The following is a 20,029-nucleotide window of genomic DNA, read 5'->3' as shown; positions in this document are numbered from 1 at the left end:
CTTTTCTTGCCTTGGCAGACTTGCGGCTTGTAAGTGGGCTGTATAGTCTTTCTCGCTCCGTTTCACATCCTGTGAACGCGTAGAGGTATAAATATATTGAGTCCCAAGTTCGTTACTTTTTGCGGGACCGTCCTGGTCAAAGTGCTTGGTTCAAACTGGTGTCTGTTCCTGACGGGACCTTCAGCTGCAGGTTATCCCTCTCACGGATATCCCTCTCTCGAGGGTGTCCCCTCTCACTGGACGACCCGGAGGCCCTTCTGCCAGGCTTCCACTGGACCGGTGTGCATGCCGCCTTGCCTCTTCAAACATGTTTAAGGACGTCGCTACGGGTCATCTTCTCCGTGTCCGAGTTCCACCTGAAAGGGTGTTGTTGGCACTTGTTCAGTCGTGTGCGACCTTCGGTCTTCCAGGATCTTCAGCGTGAGCTTCAACAGTCCATCTCTCGTTGTGGGACCCGCTGCCACCGGTGTCCCTGAGGCCTCTGCCCCTGGATTTCCGCGGCCCTTATGTCCGTTCCATCCCAGAGGTGGGTGTTGCCAACAGACCGGCATGCTCGCTTCTGTCCTTCCTGAATGACTGTCGGGTTCGCACGTGGATGCTTGCTTCCAGTGGTGTTACTTGTATCCCGGTCGTGCGTGTGGACTGTCGTTCACCCTTCACGTTCTCCTCGGTGTTTCCCCTTTTGAGTGTCGTAGCGTCTTGGTCCACACTCCTCTTTGCTCTCTTCTATCCTCTTATCTTCCTGTCGTCATGCTGTTTAGACTTCTTCTCCTTTTCTCTTTGATGGTGGCAGACGTGCCAACCAGACCTCTTCTCCTTTCTTCTTCTTTGGTGGCGGCGTGCCACTCAGATCTCCTCTCCTTTTCACAACGCGGTCTGGTCACATTGCTGTCTTCCTCTTCCTGGCCAGACTTCTCCAGGCAGCGTGCACTCCGCCTGCTTCCATCCGGACTTGTCCAGGTTCATGGACACTGTCTCTTCTCATCTGTGACTGGACCGGGTGTTGCAATCTTCTCTCTCTCTCTTTAGACGTTACATGTTGAATGGTGGTTGTTGAAGTTCGTTAGTCGCTGATCGTGGACTGTGTCTTGTTGTTCGAACTTCTGGGACCTCTGGCCGGTCCACTCTGCCGATGGTGGCAGGCTATCTTCTGTCTTCTTGTGGGATACTTGCTGTGTTGCGGTGCTGTAGCATTGGCGCTCTTTCGTCCGCGCTCTTCCTGTGCTGCGTTTCTGTGCGGAGGGTTACGTCACCACTCCTTGCTTCCTGTGCAAGTCGTTCACGTTACTTCACGGGGTGTGCTTGCTTTTCCTCTCGGGACCCTGGAGCAGTGCTGGCGGTCGTCGGGATTCCTCCCTGTGTTGCACTTGCTTGTTGGGGAGTCTTGAGACCTCTGTCTCTTTCCGTGGTGGTGGTGCTGCAGTTTCTTCCCTGCGATTGCAACGACACCCTGTGGCCATCAGGTGCCGCTCCGCTGGCAGTTGGTCTCCGCTTGTCCCCTGTGCGTCAGGTGGTCTGCGCCTCTGTTCTGTCTCCTGCTCCTGGTCACTGCTCATGAGCGTCAGTCCTTGCGCTCTCCTTCGTGCGTGGAGTTACTTCACTCCTTGCGCCGTCCTGCGCACTCAATTGTCGGCGGCTTGGCATCTTTCTCATGGTGTGGCGTCTGCGAGCCCGTCCTGCGCAGCCGTGTGCTGCCCTTCCCCTTAGCGTGGCAGCTGTCTCTCGTATTGCTGCTGGCTTTTTCCTGGGCTTGTGCAGTGATTGTTTGTCCTGTTGGCTGCAGTGTTGCCTACTGGCCACTGGGTGGCAGTGTAGGGTAGTCTGTGGAACCTTCCTTTACAGCCGTTACTCTCTGTGCTGCTCCCGGTGCTCCAGGCCTCTTGGGTGCCTCTGGGACCTCTCCTGCGCTGTGGATGGGGCTCCTATATACAGTGGTTGCTGCTCTGGATGCCTGCAGGGGCCACACACTGGGACCCACACGAGCATGCAGGCATCACCTGAGGGCTTCTCTTCCGATCCGGTGAGGCAGCCACATGTGTTTGTCCTGCACCGCAGCAGCCTCTCAGCACCTGCACTGCGCGGGGGATCATTGCAGCTGAGCTGCGGGTGGCAGGCAGACTTTGTGTTTTGTGGGGGCCTGGGTGGGTGTTTGTAAGGAATCCTTGGGCGGCGCTGGCTGCGTGCAGTCGTGTTTCTACTCCTCTTCGCCCCTCGCAGCAGGCCCTTCCAGTTCGCGTGCTGCGGTGGGGGATGAGGGGTGTGCCACTGATCGGTTGCCTGCTGGTACTTCTCTCTCTCCCTGCCCGCCAGCCTCACTCAGTCCTTGCGAGGGGGGGGGGCTATGTGCAGTTATGCGGGGTGAGCACCCGCCGGCTTCTTTATCCCCTTGCTGCCTTTCTTGTCACCTTTCTCCGCTCCCTGCCCGCGGCAGCCTCATTTCCTTCGCTCGCAGGCAGGGGGGGGCTGTGGACTAAGTTCAGATGTGCGGGCAGGCACTCGTCTCAGGGACCACATCGCGGGTGAGCTCCGCTTTGATTACTTGGCGCCCGGCAGCTCTTCACACGCTGCTGGCGCTTCTCACCTAAGTTCATTCGCCCCGTCGCCTCTTTTCATACGCTGTGCGGCGGGGGACGCTGCAGGCAGGCCGCGGGCGGGCTCCGCTGGCCCTGCTTTACTTAATGTTCATAGTGGGCCGCCATGGAGTTCGGCGAGGTGCCATAATTATGCGGGTGGGCTCCGCTTTAGTTCACCTTATGTTTAGCGCTGCGGGGCTATGACTGCATTATAGCGGGTGGGCTCCGCTCTCTGTTCTCGGCGGCGCCATTGTCTCAGTTAACACCGTTGCGGGTAGGCTCTGCGTTCGGTTGCACGCATTAGGGGGGGTCGCTTCAGGTTTGTGCAGCCCCCCAGGCATTTCAGAGTGTGCGGGCTCACCTTCGGCCCACGGGCCTTCTTCTTTGGCTGCCGCCGTGGCGAATGGGCTCCGCCCGGCGCTCACTTCTTTGGGGCACAGTTGCGACCGGTGCAGGTGGGCTCTGTCCGGTCCGCTTCTTCTTTCTGGGGGCACTGGTCAGTGGCGGCCAACGCGGGTGGGCTCCGGTCGGCTCGCTGTACCTTCGGCGCTGGGGCACATACTCAGCCGACGGGCCTGTTAGACCACGCAGGTGGGCTCCGCGTCGGTCACCTGCCGGTGGGACTCAGCTAGGCTTGATAGGTGCGGGGTGGGCTCCCGGTCACCTCGTCCTGAACATGTCGGCCTAGGGCTCAGCACACGCTCTGCGGGCGCCAATCCTGCAGGGGAGGGGGGGGCGACATCGCCCTGCAGCTCTCTCCTCTTCCCCCATGATTTTTCATGTAGCTGTGGCACGCTGGGCACAGCTCCGCCTCGTCGCCATTGTAGGGTTTGGTGAGGGCGCTAGGCCCTCATTCTGCAGAGAAGTAAATGATACACGGACACAGTGGCTGGGGATAGGTAATGGGCCATGAGCACGTGCGCTCAGCCCCTTTTATTGGCAAGGGTCATCTGACCTATGACGCCTGGTGGTGGGTGGGTGTTAGGTGTATTGTTACACTAGAACTGAGACACTAGACCGTGTCTTCCGTCACTACAGTGTTGTATGAAGCCTTTGCACAGTTATCGCCTGTCACTATTGAACACTAACAATCCTGTAATGCTGTGCTGTCCCATAATGTTAGTGAAGCCGGTATCTGCCGTGAGCCATCCGTTGTTGTTCTTCCTTGCGTGCCGCCATCTTCACTGCCCGACGTTGCTCATCAGTCTGCTGTTAGCGGGAGCTGAAGCAGGCGCCAGATGCGTCTGCTGTTTTTATAGTTTTTTTAATCATTTCTGCCGTTTGAAGTTTTATCGCCTACAGCGTTGATCACTGGGCTCTTCAATGTGAGAGAGGATACTACAGTGCCCATTTCTATGTTTTTACAGAATGTTACGCCAATTAGAGGTTCTTCCTTTCCATTTACATCCCGATATAGGTAGGAGTCTAAATTTGAATTTGTTCCAGTGCTCCTTCTGCATTGAATTCGGATGAGACATCGCTCTTCTAGTCTGCTTCAGGGATTATATCGAACCAGGACTTTGGAAATGTATAATGTTTATTTGTTTAACTTTATTTCCTTCTATTTTGTTGTCTTTATTAATGCTGGAGTTTAGCATACATATATGTTTTCATTTGCTGTTCGGAGCTGCTTATTGTCCTTCTTTCCTTCTGTCACATGAAATGCCTGCTAGTTATCATTGTACTACTGTGTGCCATGCAAGTAAGTAAGTTTATTGTACAATTAATTAAAACCCTTACAAAAATTGATCGTCTTTATAAGCAATAAAACCACAGTTTAAAAAAAAAAGGCTGCTAGCCACAGTTAAAAACACACGTTTAAGATTGCAGACAAGATCCACTCCCCCCGGCCTTTATGACCCGTAATCTTGTTTCTTCATTTCTGTTGGCAGATATTAGCAGCAATTTGTGAGATAGAATTACCCTCCTTATCAGAGTCTTGGTGGCATAGTGGTGACAGGCCGAGAGAAGGAGAGGAGGACATAGTCTACATCAAAGAGAGAGGAGTCCTTCTGGATCACTGGTGCTACATTTTCCTCTTCTCTCGTTGTTGATATATTCTGAGACCAATGTGTTGGCTGGGGACAGTTTGTATGATGATGGCTCTTCTACCGTGATTTCCTGGGGTAAGTGGTCATTGAAATCTTCGCTCCCAATGCAATAGTTTTTTACTTTAGTTAAAATGCAGCAAGAGCAGAATGTGCAATCAATTGTGGACCTTGTTACTGCGTTATTGAATGTTACTCTTTGTGGGCGATCTCCAGGAAACCTGCCATTTAATGCACGTGCGCCCACTTGCTCTAAGAACGATAATAGGTTTTTCGAGATGTTTGTGAGTCTTCCATCTGAGTTGATGTCTTGGGGCATTTCCTCCCAAGCAAATGGATCCTCCTCTGAGTTGATGTCATCTGCTCGTCTCCTCAGCATGTTTAAATTGAAGTCACCTTTGATTACCCAGCTTTTTGTTTTCTCTTCTGGTATTATTTTCACCAACTCCTCCTTTAGTTGTTGGCTCCCTTTGTTTTTATCGCGTGGGTGCAGATAGAGGTTTGCAAGTATTATATGTTCTTTACTTGTCTTTCCCTGTAGGGTAATTTGAGTTACTTGTATTTCATTTGGTGGCTCTAGGTTGTATGATAAGGGTTCTGTTGCATAAATGCTGCTTATGGAGGTGTATGTGACTAGACCTCCCTTGTTGTGGCCAAATTTAGCATTTCTAGTTGCCGGTAGATAGAGCATGTTAAAGCCGTGCAGTGCCGTCGGTAGTTCACTCCATGTTTCCTGGAGCGAAATTATATCAAATTTCTGCAGATAAGTTAGCAGTTCTGGATCAGAAGTCTTGCTCCCAGCCCATTGATGTTCCAGGAACAGATTTTCAGTAAGTTCTTGTTTGGGGGTGCATTATGCTTAGAATGTCACAGTCTTTCAGATTTGGTGTTTATTGTCCTGGAAATACTGCTCCACTCCAGTATTGGTCTGCTTCTGTCCGCATGTGCCCTGGGTGCATTGTGTTCTCCGATGCCCCTGTAGTCTGTGCTGTTACTGCATGCCCCTCGCAGTACTGAGAATAATCATGGGCTTGGTTGTCCATGGCCAGGGTTTTCTTCTTGGCACTTTGATTCAGTCAGTAGGGGGTCAGGATACCTTGGTTTTGCAAGTGGCTGAAGTTTAATGCCCCATTCGTTGAACTTGTTTTGTTCCTTTAGGACTCTCTCAGCTAGGTCTTGTGTGGCCCATACTGTTCTTGTTGACTCTGATCCTGGTCAATCAGGTGACTCTTGGAACTTGACTGACTCCAAGTCAGTGGTTTTTATGTTCTTTTAAGGTAATTATGGACCTCAGTAAGCGCAGGATGTTGTCCTTGTTTAGTATATCAACCAGTCCCTTTGATATATATTCTGGATGAAACATGATTGCTGTTGTAGCGCTTGAGTGCCCTATTTGTTGGTCCAGGATGTTCTCTGTTTCTGTTGAGGCCTCTGTTAACGGGGTTGGCCCCAGTGATGGTGTAGTCGGGCCAAGTAGCTGGCTGTTGCTTACTGATGCTTTCTCCATGCATGGTGCTGTTGTTTTAGTTGTCTCCCCTCCTCGCCATTGCTGCTCTGTGGTGCTGTTTTTTCTCCTGCTGGCCTCCTCTGCCCATTAGTTGATGATGTAGCTGAGCCTTGTGATGCCTTATTGAGTGCCCAGTCCTTTATTATCATTATCCACGATTCTCCTGTAGAGCTACCGCTGTTGTTCTCCGGTTTCTGCTCTAGTCCATCAATAGATAATTCATTGGCAATTGTTCGCACCATGATTTCTAGTGCTTTTTCCTGAATTGGGCTCTTTTTCTCTTCCCGACCCGTGACAGTATCTTCTCCCTCCCTGCAATAATAGGTTAGTTGGTCATCCATTGGTTCGTCTCGAATCCTGTAAGTGACATCCTTTCTGTGTGGTGATGCCTGCATGGATTTTTGGTTTCACCCATTCCTCCCTTGTTTTCCCCGCTGTTTGGAGGATAATCGTGCTTCTTCAGTTGGTACCTATTTTTCAAGGATATTGCTGGATTGAATGGTGTTACTCGTTTGGGCTGCTGTTGCTCCTATAGTTGGTGCACTGATGTTTAGACCTGGTGTGGGTAGGTCCCCATCCTCGCCAAGCTGCCTGCCATCTAATGTCTGTGCCGCGTTAGTTGTATGCTTAGCATGTGCCTTGTGTCTTTGAACTCTACTTAGCCTATTTGATTTTTGACCACTGATGCTGGTTTGGGCCACGCCGGGCATTGGTTGGGCTGGCACTGCTTTCCTTATCTCGGCAAGAAAGTTATCCAGTGCAGATGGTAATGTTGCTAGCTTGTCCACAATTATTATGCAGGTGCAGATAGCTTGGACAAATTTTGCCTCTGACTGTGCCCTCTTGATCAGATTGTTAAGGTCTGCCAGCTTGTCGTCTATGCCAACAACAAAAATGGAGAGTAAGTTGAGGACTGACAACTGGAGGTCCATCTTATCTGATTGATACTGCAATGCGTTTAAAGACATTTGCATTGTATGTAGTAGAGTGGACCAGATATTGTCCTTGTCCTGTGGTTTTTCCTTTTCGATGTTAAGTTTTGAGGAGCTGTTATTTCTTCCTCCTGACTCACCTCCAGTGGCAGCAGGATAGGACGCAACTAGTTCCTCCCATTCTTCAGGTGTACGATATGATGTCTCTGGTTCAGTTTCATGAGACATTAGTAAACGTTTTGTATTACAGTCAGATTGAACTGCGACACAGCTGAGGCCATGTTGGGTATTAGATTTTGCCCGTCTTAGTTGAGCGTGCTCATCTTGCATTGTTCGTGATTTTTCGACCTCTGTGTGTTTTTTGTCTTTTTATAGGAGACTATGCTATCTGCTTTGCTCATGTTGGCCGGGCTCATATTGGCTGTGCACGCCTCCTTGTACTTGCGTGTCTCAAGTCTCTCTGTGATTCCTGACCAGAAGTACCCAAAGTGGTAGAGTTATCGTTGGATTATCTTCCGTTTTGGCCTGCGGATGCGTATCTGTCGCTGTAAGGAGCCATGAGAGGAGCCGTGACAAGCTGTGCTATGCTTCTGGTTTCCAGAAGCCTCCCCCTCTCCTCCCAGTTGCTGTGGTAACATTTTATTCAAGGATCCATCCTTGACGTGCTTATAGGGGGTGCTGTTGTTGGCACTATCCCCCTTATTTCCTCCGTACCTTCAATTCCTCCCTCTGCCGTTGTTGCTGTGTGTCTTGCCGCCTGTCCAGGCGTGTTGTGCCTGCGCTCATTGTCTACTTCTTTGTTTATAGGCAGGGGTATCTCCAATTGACTCAGGTCGTCGTATCCATGGTGATTATTTTCCTTGAGTCCCTGAGTCTTTGCCTCCTTTGCCTCCTTGATTTTGGCTGGTGCAGCTTTTTCCTCTTTAGGGCTTGCATCGCCATTGCTGTAACTTTTATCAGAGGCAGATAGGCTTCTGCAGTCTGGCCCCTGCTGCTGCCAATGCTGCCATTGCTGCAGCTGTTGCACCAACTGGTGTTCCGTTCGGTGTGCATTGAGAGGTTGAAGTGGATCCGGGAGGTTGGTTACTTTGCTGCTATCCTCTGTAGATTTAATTAGAGTATAACAAGCGGCTCCTGCCACATTAAAGGAGCGTTTACTGCTCCCGCCAGCTGGGGGCCGAGCCACGGGGGGGGGGGGCGCTCCGCTGGGTCTTACTGCCCCAAGGGTCTCACCGCGGGTGACACCAAACAAAGCAGACACCAATACTTGACACCAAAAAGTCACCCACGGCTCCTGCTGCGGCACAAATAGGCACATGGAGGCACGAAGAGGCACAAAGAGGTGCAGAGAGGCTGGTGACCTCAGAGAAATGTGGCCAGATTAACTGTGGCCAAGTAGGGACCAGACTGCGTCCACCAGCAGCAGCCTCTCTGTGGGAGCGACGGTAACAGCAACGGTAACAGTCTCCTGCAGGCTCTGCAGCCTCTCACTGCTCACTCTTTCCCGCTCTCTCGCAATAAATCACCCGCTGGCGTCTTTCACAGGCGTACCGTTCCTCCTCGGTGGCGGAATGTGGTATGCGGTATGCGGTATGCGGAATGCAGTGTGTCATGCATTTTACGCACTTGCTGTCATTATGTCATGTGCCCTGTTTAATTCTTGTTCAACCTTGCTGCCATGGGTGTTATACTGCTCTATTTTGCTAAGTTTGCTGCCAAGTGTGCCATTATCCTTTTGGGTGTGCTGTGGCTCTTGTCATGTGTTATCTGTGCTTAAAGTGCTATCTTTAGCTCATTACTCTTATTAGGTGTGGTTCTGCCTATGTTGTGAAGACCTATTTAGGGCATTATTGATTATTGATTTTACCTGGCCTATATGTATTATGTAGGACTTGGCAGTGGATCTTTTTTTTTACATCCTAATCTTTTAGGGTATTTGGCTTTGAAGGGTCTTGAACCCTGTACTTAGTTTATCTAGGTGTGCATTGAGGGGTTGTGTACCCTATGCATTTGTTTTACCTAGGAGTATATGAGGGGTGGTGTTCCCTATATACTTGTTTTACGTTGGAGTGTGCAAGGGGTCATATAACCTATACATTGGTTTTACCTAGGAGTGCCTTGAGGGGTTGTGTACCATATACATTTGTTTTACCTAAACATTTGTTTTACCTAGGAAAGTGTGTTGAGGGTCCATTCACCCTATACTTTTGTTTTACCTATGGGTGAGTTTAGCCTTTTCTATGTTTTTACCTGAAACTGTTTGTCACAGGTATGTGTAATGTGCAGAAGGAGGTGAGTCGTGAGGGATTTACATCTCATTGATGTCCTCCATTCTACCAGTCCTGCACAATATTACCACAGTGTAATTTCTGTTTTTATTCAGTATTGTTAGATAGTGGATATTTTTCCGATCCTTAGTTCTTTTAAATTTGCACTTATCATTTGTATATTGCATATTTCTCTTTTGTACTTTATTTCCATTGTAAAGAACTCAAATTTTCATTTATTTTTACATTGTTTATTTCTCTCTCACACTGTATTTTTATAATGCATCCTTTCCCTGGTTTCACATTCTCTGCTGCTCAGCCAGTATGAATGTGATGTGTTTGTGGGATATTAGAATGCTTGATGAGGGATTGGAATGCTGGAGTGCCTGGTGGAGTGGAGAAATAGATGGAATGTGTGGGCTGAGCAGAAAGGATGCTGCTCCTGGTGGGGCTCAACTAATGAACTACCATCCTGTAACTACCATCCCGCAAGTCAGCTAATAAGCCTCTTACTTACAACTTACCTCATGGCTACCAATTGACTTCTTTTGGATTGTAACACTATTGTACAAGATTATTGAGTTTTAAATCTGAATATATCCAGACTATTAACTATTACAATTTAAGTGAGAATAGATTACTTTTCTCATCTTCTCTGTACCGTGACAATATACATTTCATGAAGTTAAGATGTGCCATTAACAATAATACATTAATACTTAACTACACAGACGTACCGTTACAGTATTCCTATTTACTATTCTAAAGTTCAGATCGAAATACTTTTGCCATTAGGGTACATAGTAGTGGAATAAAAATAGTAAATTTTTACACACACACATTTATATATATTTATATATATATAACTATGTGTAAAAATGTACTATTTTTATTCCACTACTCCCTCTCTCTCTCTCTCTATATATATATATATATATATTGTTCTGAGTGTTTTTGTTTTTTGTTTTTTGTTTTGTGATGGATGTTTTCATCACTACTGAGACCGAACTAGATGACTTGCTTTAGTTTTTGACCACATCGAAGTTTTGGCAGTCCGCATTGGGGCTGCAATTGCCGATCCACGGCAAGATTATGTCCGACCTGACCACATTTTAGTTTTGTGCGTATGTCGCAGGTTGGGTAATTCCCAACAGCATTTTGCTGTCTTAGCCCCGCAATGTACTATATTTATACAGTATTTGGTTTTGCTTTTGAGACAACAAGGTAGCCGATACACGGCAGTATTTGGATGTGGTACACTTACTAGTAATCTAGTGCAATATATGTTAAATATATACATTCCAAGATGGCGCCCCGTGCTGCGAACAAGAATCAGTCCTTTGTTTGTTTTTGTAATGTTTTGAAAACATTCATAATGGCGCTGCGCACGTCTTGTCAGATGAAAACATTGAGAAAGGGAGGGCTCTCCCGAAACGCGTCTGTCTTTAAATAAACTGTCCTGTTAAACGAGCTGAGCCGTGCTTGAGAGTGCTTTTTCTTCCTGGAAAATCCGGCTGGGTATTTTCAGGATTTTGGGAGCTTGGATATATATATATATATATATATATATATATATATATACACACCTTTGGAATCTTGTGGTGATCGATATTCTGGGTAAATTAGCTATTAAGACAGGAAAATACATATTTTTGAAAATGCTATTTGCACATTATTTTTACGCTGGTCCTTAATTAAATGTGAGTGTATCTTACAAGGCTGGACACGGGAATACATTGCAAGGTTCTTCTTCTGCACTGGGCTTGGCGCTGGAGTCACAAAAACTGTCTACGACCTCTTCATGGGTATTCCTGTTCACACAACGAAAGATTGGAAACTGTGAACCTAGAGAAGTAATCAAAAACAAACATGTTTTATAAAAGGTTTAGTCAAATAAAAGAGCATGTCAGACTTGTAGAGGAAAACACAAAGAAGAGTGAAAAATCCAGCTAGGGCAATTAAGTACATTATTTGGTAAATTGCTAAAACCTTTTATGCTCAGTATAAATGCTGCATAATAGAGGTAATTTATTTGACACATAAAGGGCACCTTATTACCCGTGAAAACACAGAGCCTCCGTAGGGACAGCGTGACACAATTCGATCCCTATGCATGAGAAATAATATGATTTTAGAAAATTGCATTTAATATCCTTAAAGTACAATATTTTGACGTGACCATTAGTTTAGTTGTCAACTGAACGTTGGAAACAAATCAGCAATTCCTTTGAACCTAAATTCACAACCGTAACAGACTGGGGTACGCTGCTCATCATTCAGCTGACACTTATTTCTAGTCTTACATTAGTATGTCACACTACAAAATTGTTTGGCCTCTATAGTCAAGTACCTACGAATACTTTATCCAGGATTTGGCCCTGCATTTTACCGTAGGCTGTTTCTGTTTGGTTGGAAATACACATACATGATGTCAAATGTGGTTATGTTGCGTAGTCTAGTATGTGGGCCTGTTCACTGCAAAGGAAGAAGTATTTTGTTTAAGTGAGGTTTGCAGAAAAAAAAAATTCTGATAACCAGTAATTATCATGCCTGTGTTATCACGGTGTAATTAGTGTTAATTTCCACGTGTGTTGAAAAGACATCTTAAGTTCATGTTGTAGGTTGATTTCTATGAAGTCGGTGTGACACACGACATTAAACTTTTTACAGCATATTTGGGTCAACAGGCTAGTACCGCTGCGTGCATATATTTGATGGAATAACTTTTTTTGACAAGGGCAGAGGCATGTGCCTCTAGCACAAATGCCTCCCTCCTCCTCATTAGAAGTAACAGTGACAGACATTCTTGCAACAAAAAATAGGCCTTTTTTTTTTTGCGAGGGGTTAGGCTGCTCCAAACCAGACCCATGTGGTACCCATTCTGCCGCTTCCAGGAGTAGACAACTGGCGAGCTCTGAAACTAACTGAAATAATGAATTGCACAGGAAATGAATGATAGCTGTTTGCTGGTCATTGAGGTTCTGTGTTCATGACCTCAATGTTGTTACAGCTGATCTGTGATCGGGTTAGAGGTAATAGTTTTCTCTTGACATGGAAATAGAGATACCTAGACACATCTAGGAGAATAATGTTGGCAAAAACTATTGGCATGGGACTCCACGGTCCCCTGGATGCTGAAATGATTATCCACATTATGTCAAATGAATGAATTCATTATCCACATTATGTTAAATGAATGACTGAAACAATGCCTGAACTGTATTTTAGGAACCAGAGCTGTTAGAATGCCATAGCTGTAGAATGTTTTGAAAAAAGGACAGAGAATGAACGATTTTCATTTATACATCAGGCAATTCAGAGCCCTTTAAAGATCTCAGGACAAAAAATACCCAGCATTGATCAACATTTCAATCTGTGCTTGTTTGTTTTGTCTCTGCTAATAAAAAAAAGTTTACGCCTAGTGAGTGGAGTGTTCATATAGCATGGTGACCCTACTGCCATGGGCTACACCGTATATAAATGGTCCTCTCCTCTTCTTAAGGCCTTCCCTGCAGCTCGGTTCCATAACACAGGTTTAGGGCTTTTGGCACCTGTTTATAACCCTTGGCAGTGTGCTGAAATGCTTAATTACGTGTCCCTCTTATACATTACTTTTTTCTAGTACAATAAAAGTCGTCACGTTCTCAAAAGGCTACCCAGAATGGCTACCCAGAATTTTTAGCCTGGGCTTTCAATGAACCTCTTAGCCAAACAGCAATGGCCTGTTTATTTGACCTCCTATCAAGAGTAATCAGTTTACCACAATTGTAGACAGCCTTCTGCTCAGTCTTTTCAATTACTCCCTCTGTCTGTCCCAGGCCTTTTTGTGCCTTTGGATCACTTCATATGGTATGTGCTTCTCCCATGCAAACACGCCATCTAGCCCGTAGCACGCCCTGGGTGTGAGTCATGACTTCTCTATTAAGTGACTTGTGTGTGTCTTAAAATATTAAAAACTAGGTAGGAAACTGAGACTAACATCTAATTTATTTGCATAAAAAAACAGAACAGTTTTGTTTGTAGCGCAATGTTATTAGGGTTCACCTGGAAAGCAACAGTTTACCTAGTTGTTGAATGTTGTTTTCTAACTTCCTAATAAGCAATCAAATAAAATGGACCTTACCTTTCCCACAAGTAGTTGTGCACTCAGTTACTCCAAGCTGCTTCCAGTTGAATTCACGATGCCGTCGTGGTGGCTGCACAACAGGCACATGATTGTCTGGGAGGTGAGAAGGAAATCGTCCTGGGTATCTCCCTTGAGAAGTGCTTGATGGGTTTCCATTATACGTGTCTAGATCACCTGCTGAGTTGGTTTCTTCCTTAGAGTTTGATCTGTCTGGAACATCTAACTGGCCGTTCAAAGGATCACCTTGGGATGTAATGTAATAACAACAATATATTATCAGAATCTTAAATAACACACACATGAATTGGTAAAGTTATTTTGTTAGAGGTTTACAATATATTGCTTGATTTGTAACCTTCTACCCATCTATCAACGACCCTTGCCGAGGAAATATGTGGAAACTGCATAGTATTTCCCATCTTATAATATATTGTACCTTTAACTTTGCATTTTCTGTCACTCAGAAGCAAAATTCCTGGGGTGTGTAGGGCCGACTCCTTCACAATGGAGGAGGAGAGGCCGATCTGAAGTTGAGGGGAGTGCATTTGAGACGGGGTGTGTCAAGGGAAGTAGAGGGTTCTAGAGAGAGGGGGACTTTTCTAAGGTTATTAGGGACAGAGATTCTGTTGTTTAGTGTGGGGGGTCTACAGGGATTTGAGTGTATCGTGGGAATGGAGAGGTGTGTGACGGTTGTGTGGTTTAGGGGAGCTGGGTCGTAGGAGCGAAGGAGGGTGAGTGTGTCGAGGTCCGAAAGAGGGTTGCGTGGGTGACGGGGGCGGTTGTTGCGATTGTGGACAGGGATCGCGGTCAAGTGTGGGGGGTGTAGAGTGGGAGAGTCTTCCGGAAGGGTGGGGGGCAAGTTGGGAGGGGGGTGGTGGTGAGTGAGGGGTGTCTGGGGTGTGTGAAGAGTAGTTCTTTGATGGTGTGCATGTCTTCCTTGATGGTGTGAATGTCTTCTTTGAGCTGGAGGAGGGTGGACATAATCTTGTCCAGCGTGGGATAAGTGTTGGAGTTGGGGATGGACATCAAGGGTGAGTGACTGACCTGAGAATTAGCGTGCGGGTGGGGGGATGGGTTGGTGTTCGTGCAGGGCTCCGTGGCGTCGGTGTACAGGTTGGTGTTAGAGAGGAGAGAGGGTTTGGGAGGGATGGGTGTGGATGAAGTAGGGAGGAGGTTGGTGGTGTAGATGAGGGCATTGGTGGCAGGCAGAGAGAGCCGGGTGGAGGTTGAGTGTATGTTAGTGGTGATGGGGGAGCAGGTAGGGTAGTGGGGGCTGAGAGTGGGGGGGGGGAATGGAATTGGCGATGGTCCTGTTGTGGGGAGGGGGAGTTAAATTAATAGATGTGGTGTGCTCTGCGTGGTTAGTTAGAGGGTGGTAGTGAGGACTGAGAATGGGGGGCATAAAGGGTGGGATTTGTCGTTATGCGTGTCGTTCTGGCGCTGAACCAGGTTAGAGGGGTTGTGGGTGGGAGCTGTGATGCCAGGGGAGAGAGGAGTGGGAGTGGTATGAGTGGGGTCCAAGGGTTGGTGGTGGGGGGGCGGCTGGTGTATGAGGGGGAGAGATTTGTGTCTGTGATTGAGGAGTGTGGGGTGGTTACAGCAGGTGGGTGATTGACTAGGGTTCTGGGGGTAGAGGTGAGGTGCGTGTCGTTCTGGTGCTGAGCTAGTAGAAGGGTTGTGGGTGGGGGCTGTGAAGTCAGGGGTGATATTGCTGGAGGAGATGTGAGTAGAGGTCCGAGGATTGGAGAGGTGCTCTTTGAAAGTGGGGAACAGGTTGTCTAGTAGTTCCAGGTTCCTGTCTGTGGATTGAATTAGGACAATCCCGAGATGGACTGGGGGAGAGAGAGACTGATGGAATTGGGATTAAAATGTATAGAAAGCTATGCAATACCTCTTAATATTGCTATTGTCTGCTAATAAAAAAGTATTATCAAAATATACTCTTTGTAGTTACATCTGCTTTTGAACTTATCGCACTGTGTAATGTTTTGAAACAGGTTTGATTTTTTTACTCTAACCCCGCCCCGCCCCCCACTGACTCCACTCCTACCGGTGCGGCCCTTGGCCACAAACCTCACTGTAATTTTGGCCCCCAACGGAAAGTTTGTGAGTACCCATGATCTAGGGCGACACTGCTTCTTTCGAAGAGAAGGGCTTTTTCAAAGAATGGTTTGCTATTCAGCACTACCACCAAGCCAGCAACTCTGAAGGGAGCTAAATCAGTAACTGCGCAGCTGTGCAAACAATATTTTATGAGTGGCCATGATAAATATCACATATAAATATTTAACATCTTTTAGTCATGTCTTCACTCCTTACCAAACATTTGAAAAACGACGATTTTCTATACCTTCAATTAGGCTTGCATTAAGTTAATCAAATGTAGGCCAAATGTGTACAATTGCATTATCAACTCGCATTAAAAATACCATCTGTGGATATTTGTTGTTATCAAATGCAAACCCCTATTTGGGCTCTAAAATACGAGGACAAAAAGTGATAGTAAAATAAAACACAGGTTGAAGATTACTGGGAAGTGAAATACGGTCATGGTTGTTGGTCTCATTTCTGAGAGCAGCGACTAGGAAATACTAGCAGATTTAAAGTACTGATTTTCTATACTGCAAAAATAACATCAAAGACACACAGGGAAGGGGATGCGGGTGGAGTACAGGTGCTTGACAGCAGAGCTTGTCATTACAAATACAGTTTATGAGATTACCTCGATTGAATTCAGAGGACTGTTCCAATGTGGAAAGTTATTTGAAATATGCCTCTGCATCAGAGAGTTACAGAAAAGCCAGAACACGATTGCATTTGTACGTTTACACAGCATGTAAGTACACATCAGGAGGTATCACCTGGTCTTCTATGAGGAGGCAGCTGAGGGCTAATGACATTCGCTCCAGGAATGATGTATTCATAGTGTACACCTGGATTAGGCTGCTGATGTATCATCTGGAGACAAAACAGGCAAGTACGTGTTAAAACAGTCGGGATTGTGGGGAGGTTTTTTTCTAATCTAAGCTATTGCCAGAAGAAAGATAATGTTCCCTGGCGTGCAGCCAACTCAACCTTGAATCAGCAATCTAAAATGGCAAAGGCACCACACTCTGCACTTGTCACCACAGCTTGCTTCTAGATGGATAAGAGAGTCACCTGTTCTATTCTGTGGGACACTGAAGTTCATAAAGGAGCCCTCTGCAATGACTGCTGCCTAGAACAATGATCATCATGAGGCACAGAGGTCTCGGAATGAGCTTTGACGGCAGAAAACAGAGTGACTGATGTCATGAGTCCCATACATAAGTGGTGGGAATAACGTTGAGAACATGAAACTACGGGCTGTAAGGCGTGCCAATGCCGGGTTTATAACAACCAATGACAAAATTAAACTACAGCAGGATTTTGAAAGGTTGATCAGAAATTGTAAATAGTTTTATGGGATAGAAATATCATCAATGTTTTTATGGGTTTTCACTTGTTTATTTGTATGTGTTGTTGGCTCTTAATGCTGACACTGTAAAATGATATTTTAACCATTTCGTAGATACATTTAATTCAGTAAAAGAGACACTTTCCATGTGCGATCCCCACTTTGAGCAGCGCCAAGCAATACAGCACAATTTGGTATTTGCTGATTTGAACCTTTCAACTGAGTCAAATGAGGATTTCCCCCTTCTATGTAGACTGAATTTAGAATACTCACATAGACATCTAGGGCTTCATTCGTTGGACCTTCTGCTAAAAAAGACTCTCCCGCCGTGCTGGATATCTCATTAGGGCGTTTGTATGTAAACATGGTGCCTCCTCCTTCATACTTCCCGGGGCGATCAATTGCCCAGTTTCCATTGATGATAGAGCGCCCGGATCGACTTCGAAGTGCTGTTGAAAGAAGATAATATCATTAAAGATTAATGGGGTGATCTAGTATCTCACAGGCCCTGGTATACTATGACAGTATGTATTGATAGTTTGTTCTGTTGAGCAAGACAACATTTCTTTGATACTTATATTTGTCCAGATTACTAGGAAAAACTAATCAATGATATATAGTTCATATTATATACCATACAGACAGAAAACACACACTGAACTGATGTAGTAGACTCAAAATATTGGACGATATATTAACCCCTTGGCTGCGGCGGCTATTCCGCTGCAGCGCTAAAGGGGCGGGGCGGCCGCGCGGCGGCCGCATGCTGGTGACGGAGCCCCTTCGTCACCAGCTGCGGTTGAGCTATGCTGGTGACGGAGCGGTTCCGTCATGACCCGTCCCGCTCATTAGAACGCCCGCGCAGGCGCGAAATCAGGGCCGCGCAGGCGCGGCGGCTGGGCCATGACGGAACCGCTCCGTCATCAGCACAGCGCACCCGCAGCTGATGACGGAGCGGTTCCGTCATCAGCATGCAAAGGGTTAACAGTCATATATCGTATATTACACTACATATACAAATTTGTAAACGCACAAAACAGTTAAAAAACATACTGTTATATACATAGACATGCGCTGTGTAATCCAAAAAAGACAAACATTTAACATTTATAATACACATTGAGAAAGAAAGCGAAATCTTCGCTAAGCATCCGTGGTAACTTAGCCTATTGTTAAACACATATAGCCTTATCGCTGGGCACCAATATATGAAGTGCTAGTACGGAATGTCTGTTCAGAACATCAACGTTTCGACCCTTAAGACAAGAGTGTAAATGAAAAACATCTCCACAGGTTTTCTTCGGAACTAGAGTTGGCGCCCATGGAAGACTCATTCATTCATTTATGAGTCGCCAAGTAGACATAGTCTTACATAAGGCTGCCACGAAGGATGTCTCTAAATATATCTCTAGTCCTGAAGAAGACCTGTGGAGATGTTTTTGCTTTTACAAATGTATATGTAGTGTGATATACGATATATGCCTGTTAATATATCATCCACTTTTTTGAGTCCACTCTATCAGTCCCAATGTGTCTTTTGTCTGTATGGTATATAATATGTACTATATATAATTGATTGATTTTTCCTAGTGATCAGGACAAATATCAATATTAAAGAAATTTTGTCTTGCTCGACAGAACCAACTACAAAAACATATTGAAAGAAGATAAGCACTTGCGGGTCCATAGAGAGGAAATTCATCTTTTCATTCACATCAGAATATACATATTTATATATGTGCACATAAATGGAGAATCTACAGAGGTTTGAAAATCACCAATTTAAGTCAGCGTGGCCATATGAAAGATAACTAAACCTGGGCATCCTAAATGTGTTTTTAATATTATTCAGACTTTAGTGGTGATTTTACTAGTGAAATTGAAAAACGAATCCTGAAGACAGCTGACGATGGTGGCTAGGAAATCTGGATTCAATGAAACCAACACCCCAAACTGAAGTCATAGCTTTTTAACAATGCAGGTTAATGAGTATGACCTTGACACCAAAAGTAAGCCGGTCTTTAATAATTTGGGGTTTCAGATATGAAACTATAATGTTGTGGATTTCTTATAACACCCTGGTGATATTTTAGCCGGATCACTGAAATAATATCGAGGGACAAAATATCGACTTGCAAAAATATTGTGGACAAAATATCGACAGTCAAAATATCGAGTTTGTATCTACAAACAGGTAAGTACCAAAATATTGAGTACAAAATATCGTTTACAGTAATATAGTTGTAAAAAATATCGACTTTATTAAAAACAGTGTTAAATTAAATTAATATTACAATTTAATTACTAAAATATACTTAAAAATACTTACATTAACTTATAATAATTAAATAATAAATGAAAATAATACAAAAAATTTTACAATCTTATTTGTTAAAACATATATATATAGTAACATACTATAATTAAATAAGATACTATTATATTACCGTACGATACCAGAAGTGTAAAAAATACTATTCTCACTCCAAAGAGTGCAAGCGTAGGGAAAGCGTTGGATAGCGTAGGGGTTAAAATTACTATTCCCACTCCAGTGGGTGCAACAGTAGGGAAAACTGACCCTGAACCCTAAAAATACCCCTTTACCCAAAAACCCAAAACTGACCCGGAACCCTAAAAATACCCCGTTACCCAAAAACTGAAAACTGACCCTGAACCCTAAAAATACCCCTTTACCCAAAAACTGAAAACTGACCCTGAACCCTAAAAATACCCCTTTACCCAAAAACTGAAAACTGACCCTGAACCCTAGAAATACCCCTTTACCCAAAAACTGAAAACTGACCCTGAACCCTAAAAAAATACTCCTTTACCCAAAAACTGAAAACTGACCCTGAACCCTAAAAATACCCCTTTACCCAAAAACTGAAAACTGACCCTGAACCCTAAAAATACCCCTTCACCCAAAAACTGAAAACTGACCCTGAGCCCTAAAAATACCCCTTTACCCAAAAACTGAAAACTGACCCTGAACCCTAAAAATACTCCTTTACCCAAAATTAATTAATATTATTTAATTACCAATTAATTATTAATTAACAATAACAATAAAGTAAATATATTAGCACATTAGCTGTAATTAATTTAATTTAATAATTAATATTATTTTTTCCCAAATAATT

At 45.1% G+C, this 20,029-nt stretch overlaps 1 protein-coding gene across 2 annotated transcripts in view; it reads right to left on the bottom strand.

Moving 5' to 3' along the window:
* The window catches only part of THSD4 (thrombospondin type 1 domain containing 4), a 2,294,989-nt gene that overhangs the window by 142,322 nt on the left and 2,132,638 nt on the right, over window positions 1-20,029 (bottom strand). For both annotated transcript variants that reach the window (XM_086958405.1, XM_086958406.1), the window contains 4 exons: window positions 17,163-17,338; window positions 16,315-16,411; window positions 13,451-13,696; window positions 11,043-11,172 (listed from right to left, as the gene is read on the bottom strand). In XM_086958405.1, coding sequence (XP_086814531.1) covers window positions 11,043-11,172; window positions 13,451-13,696; window positions 16,315-16,411; window positions 17,163-17,338 — 649 coding nt within the window. The remainder of the gene's footprint in view (window positions 1-11,042; window positions 11,173-13,450; window positions 13,697-16,314; window positions 16,412-17,162; window positions 17,339-20,029) is intronic.

Source organism: Lissotriton vulgaris, chromosome 2_1, assembly GCF_964263255.1.
Source record: "Lissotriton vulgaris chromosome 2_1, aLisVul1.2, whole genome shotgun sequence".
Classification (NCBI taxonomy): domain Eukaryota; kingdom Metazoa; phylum Chordata; class Amphibia; order Caudata; family Salamandridae; genus Lissotriton; species Lissotriton vulgaris.
The sequence above is the reverse complement of the archived record's forward strand: the minus strand, read 5'-3'. Positions and strand labels throughout refer to the sequence as shown.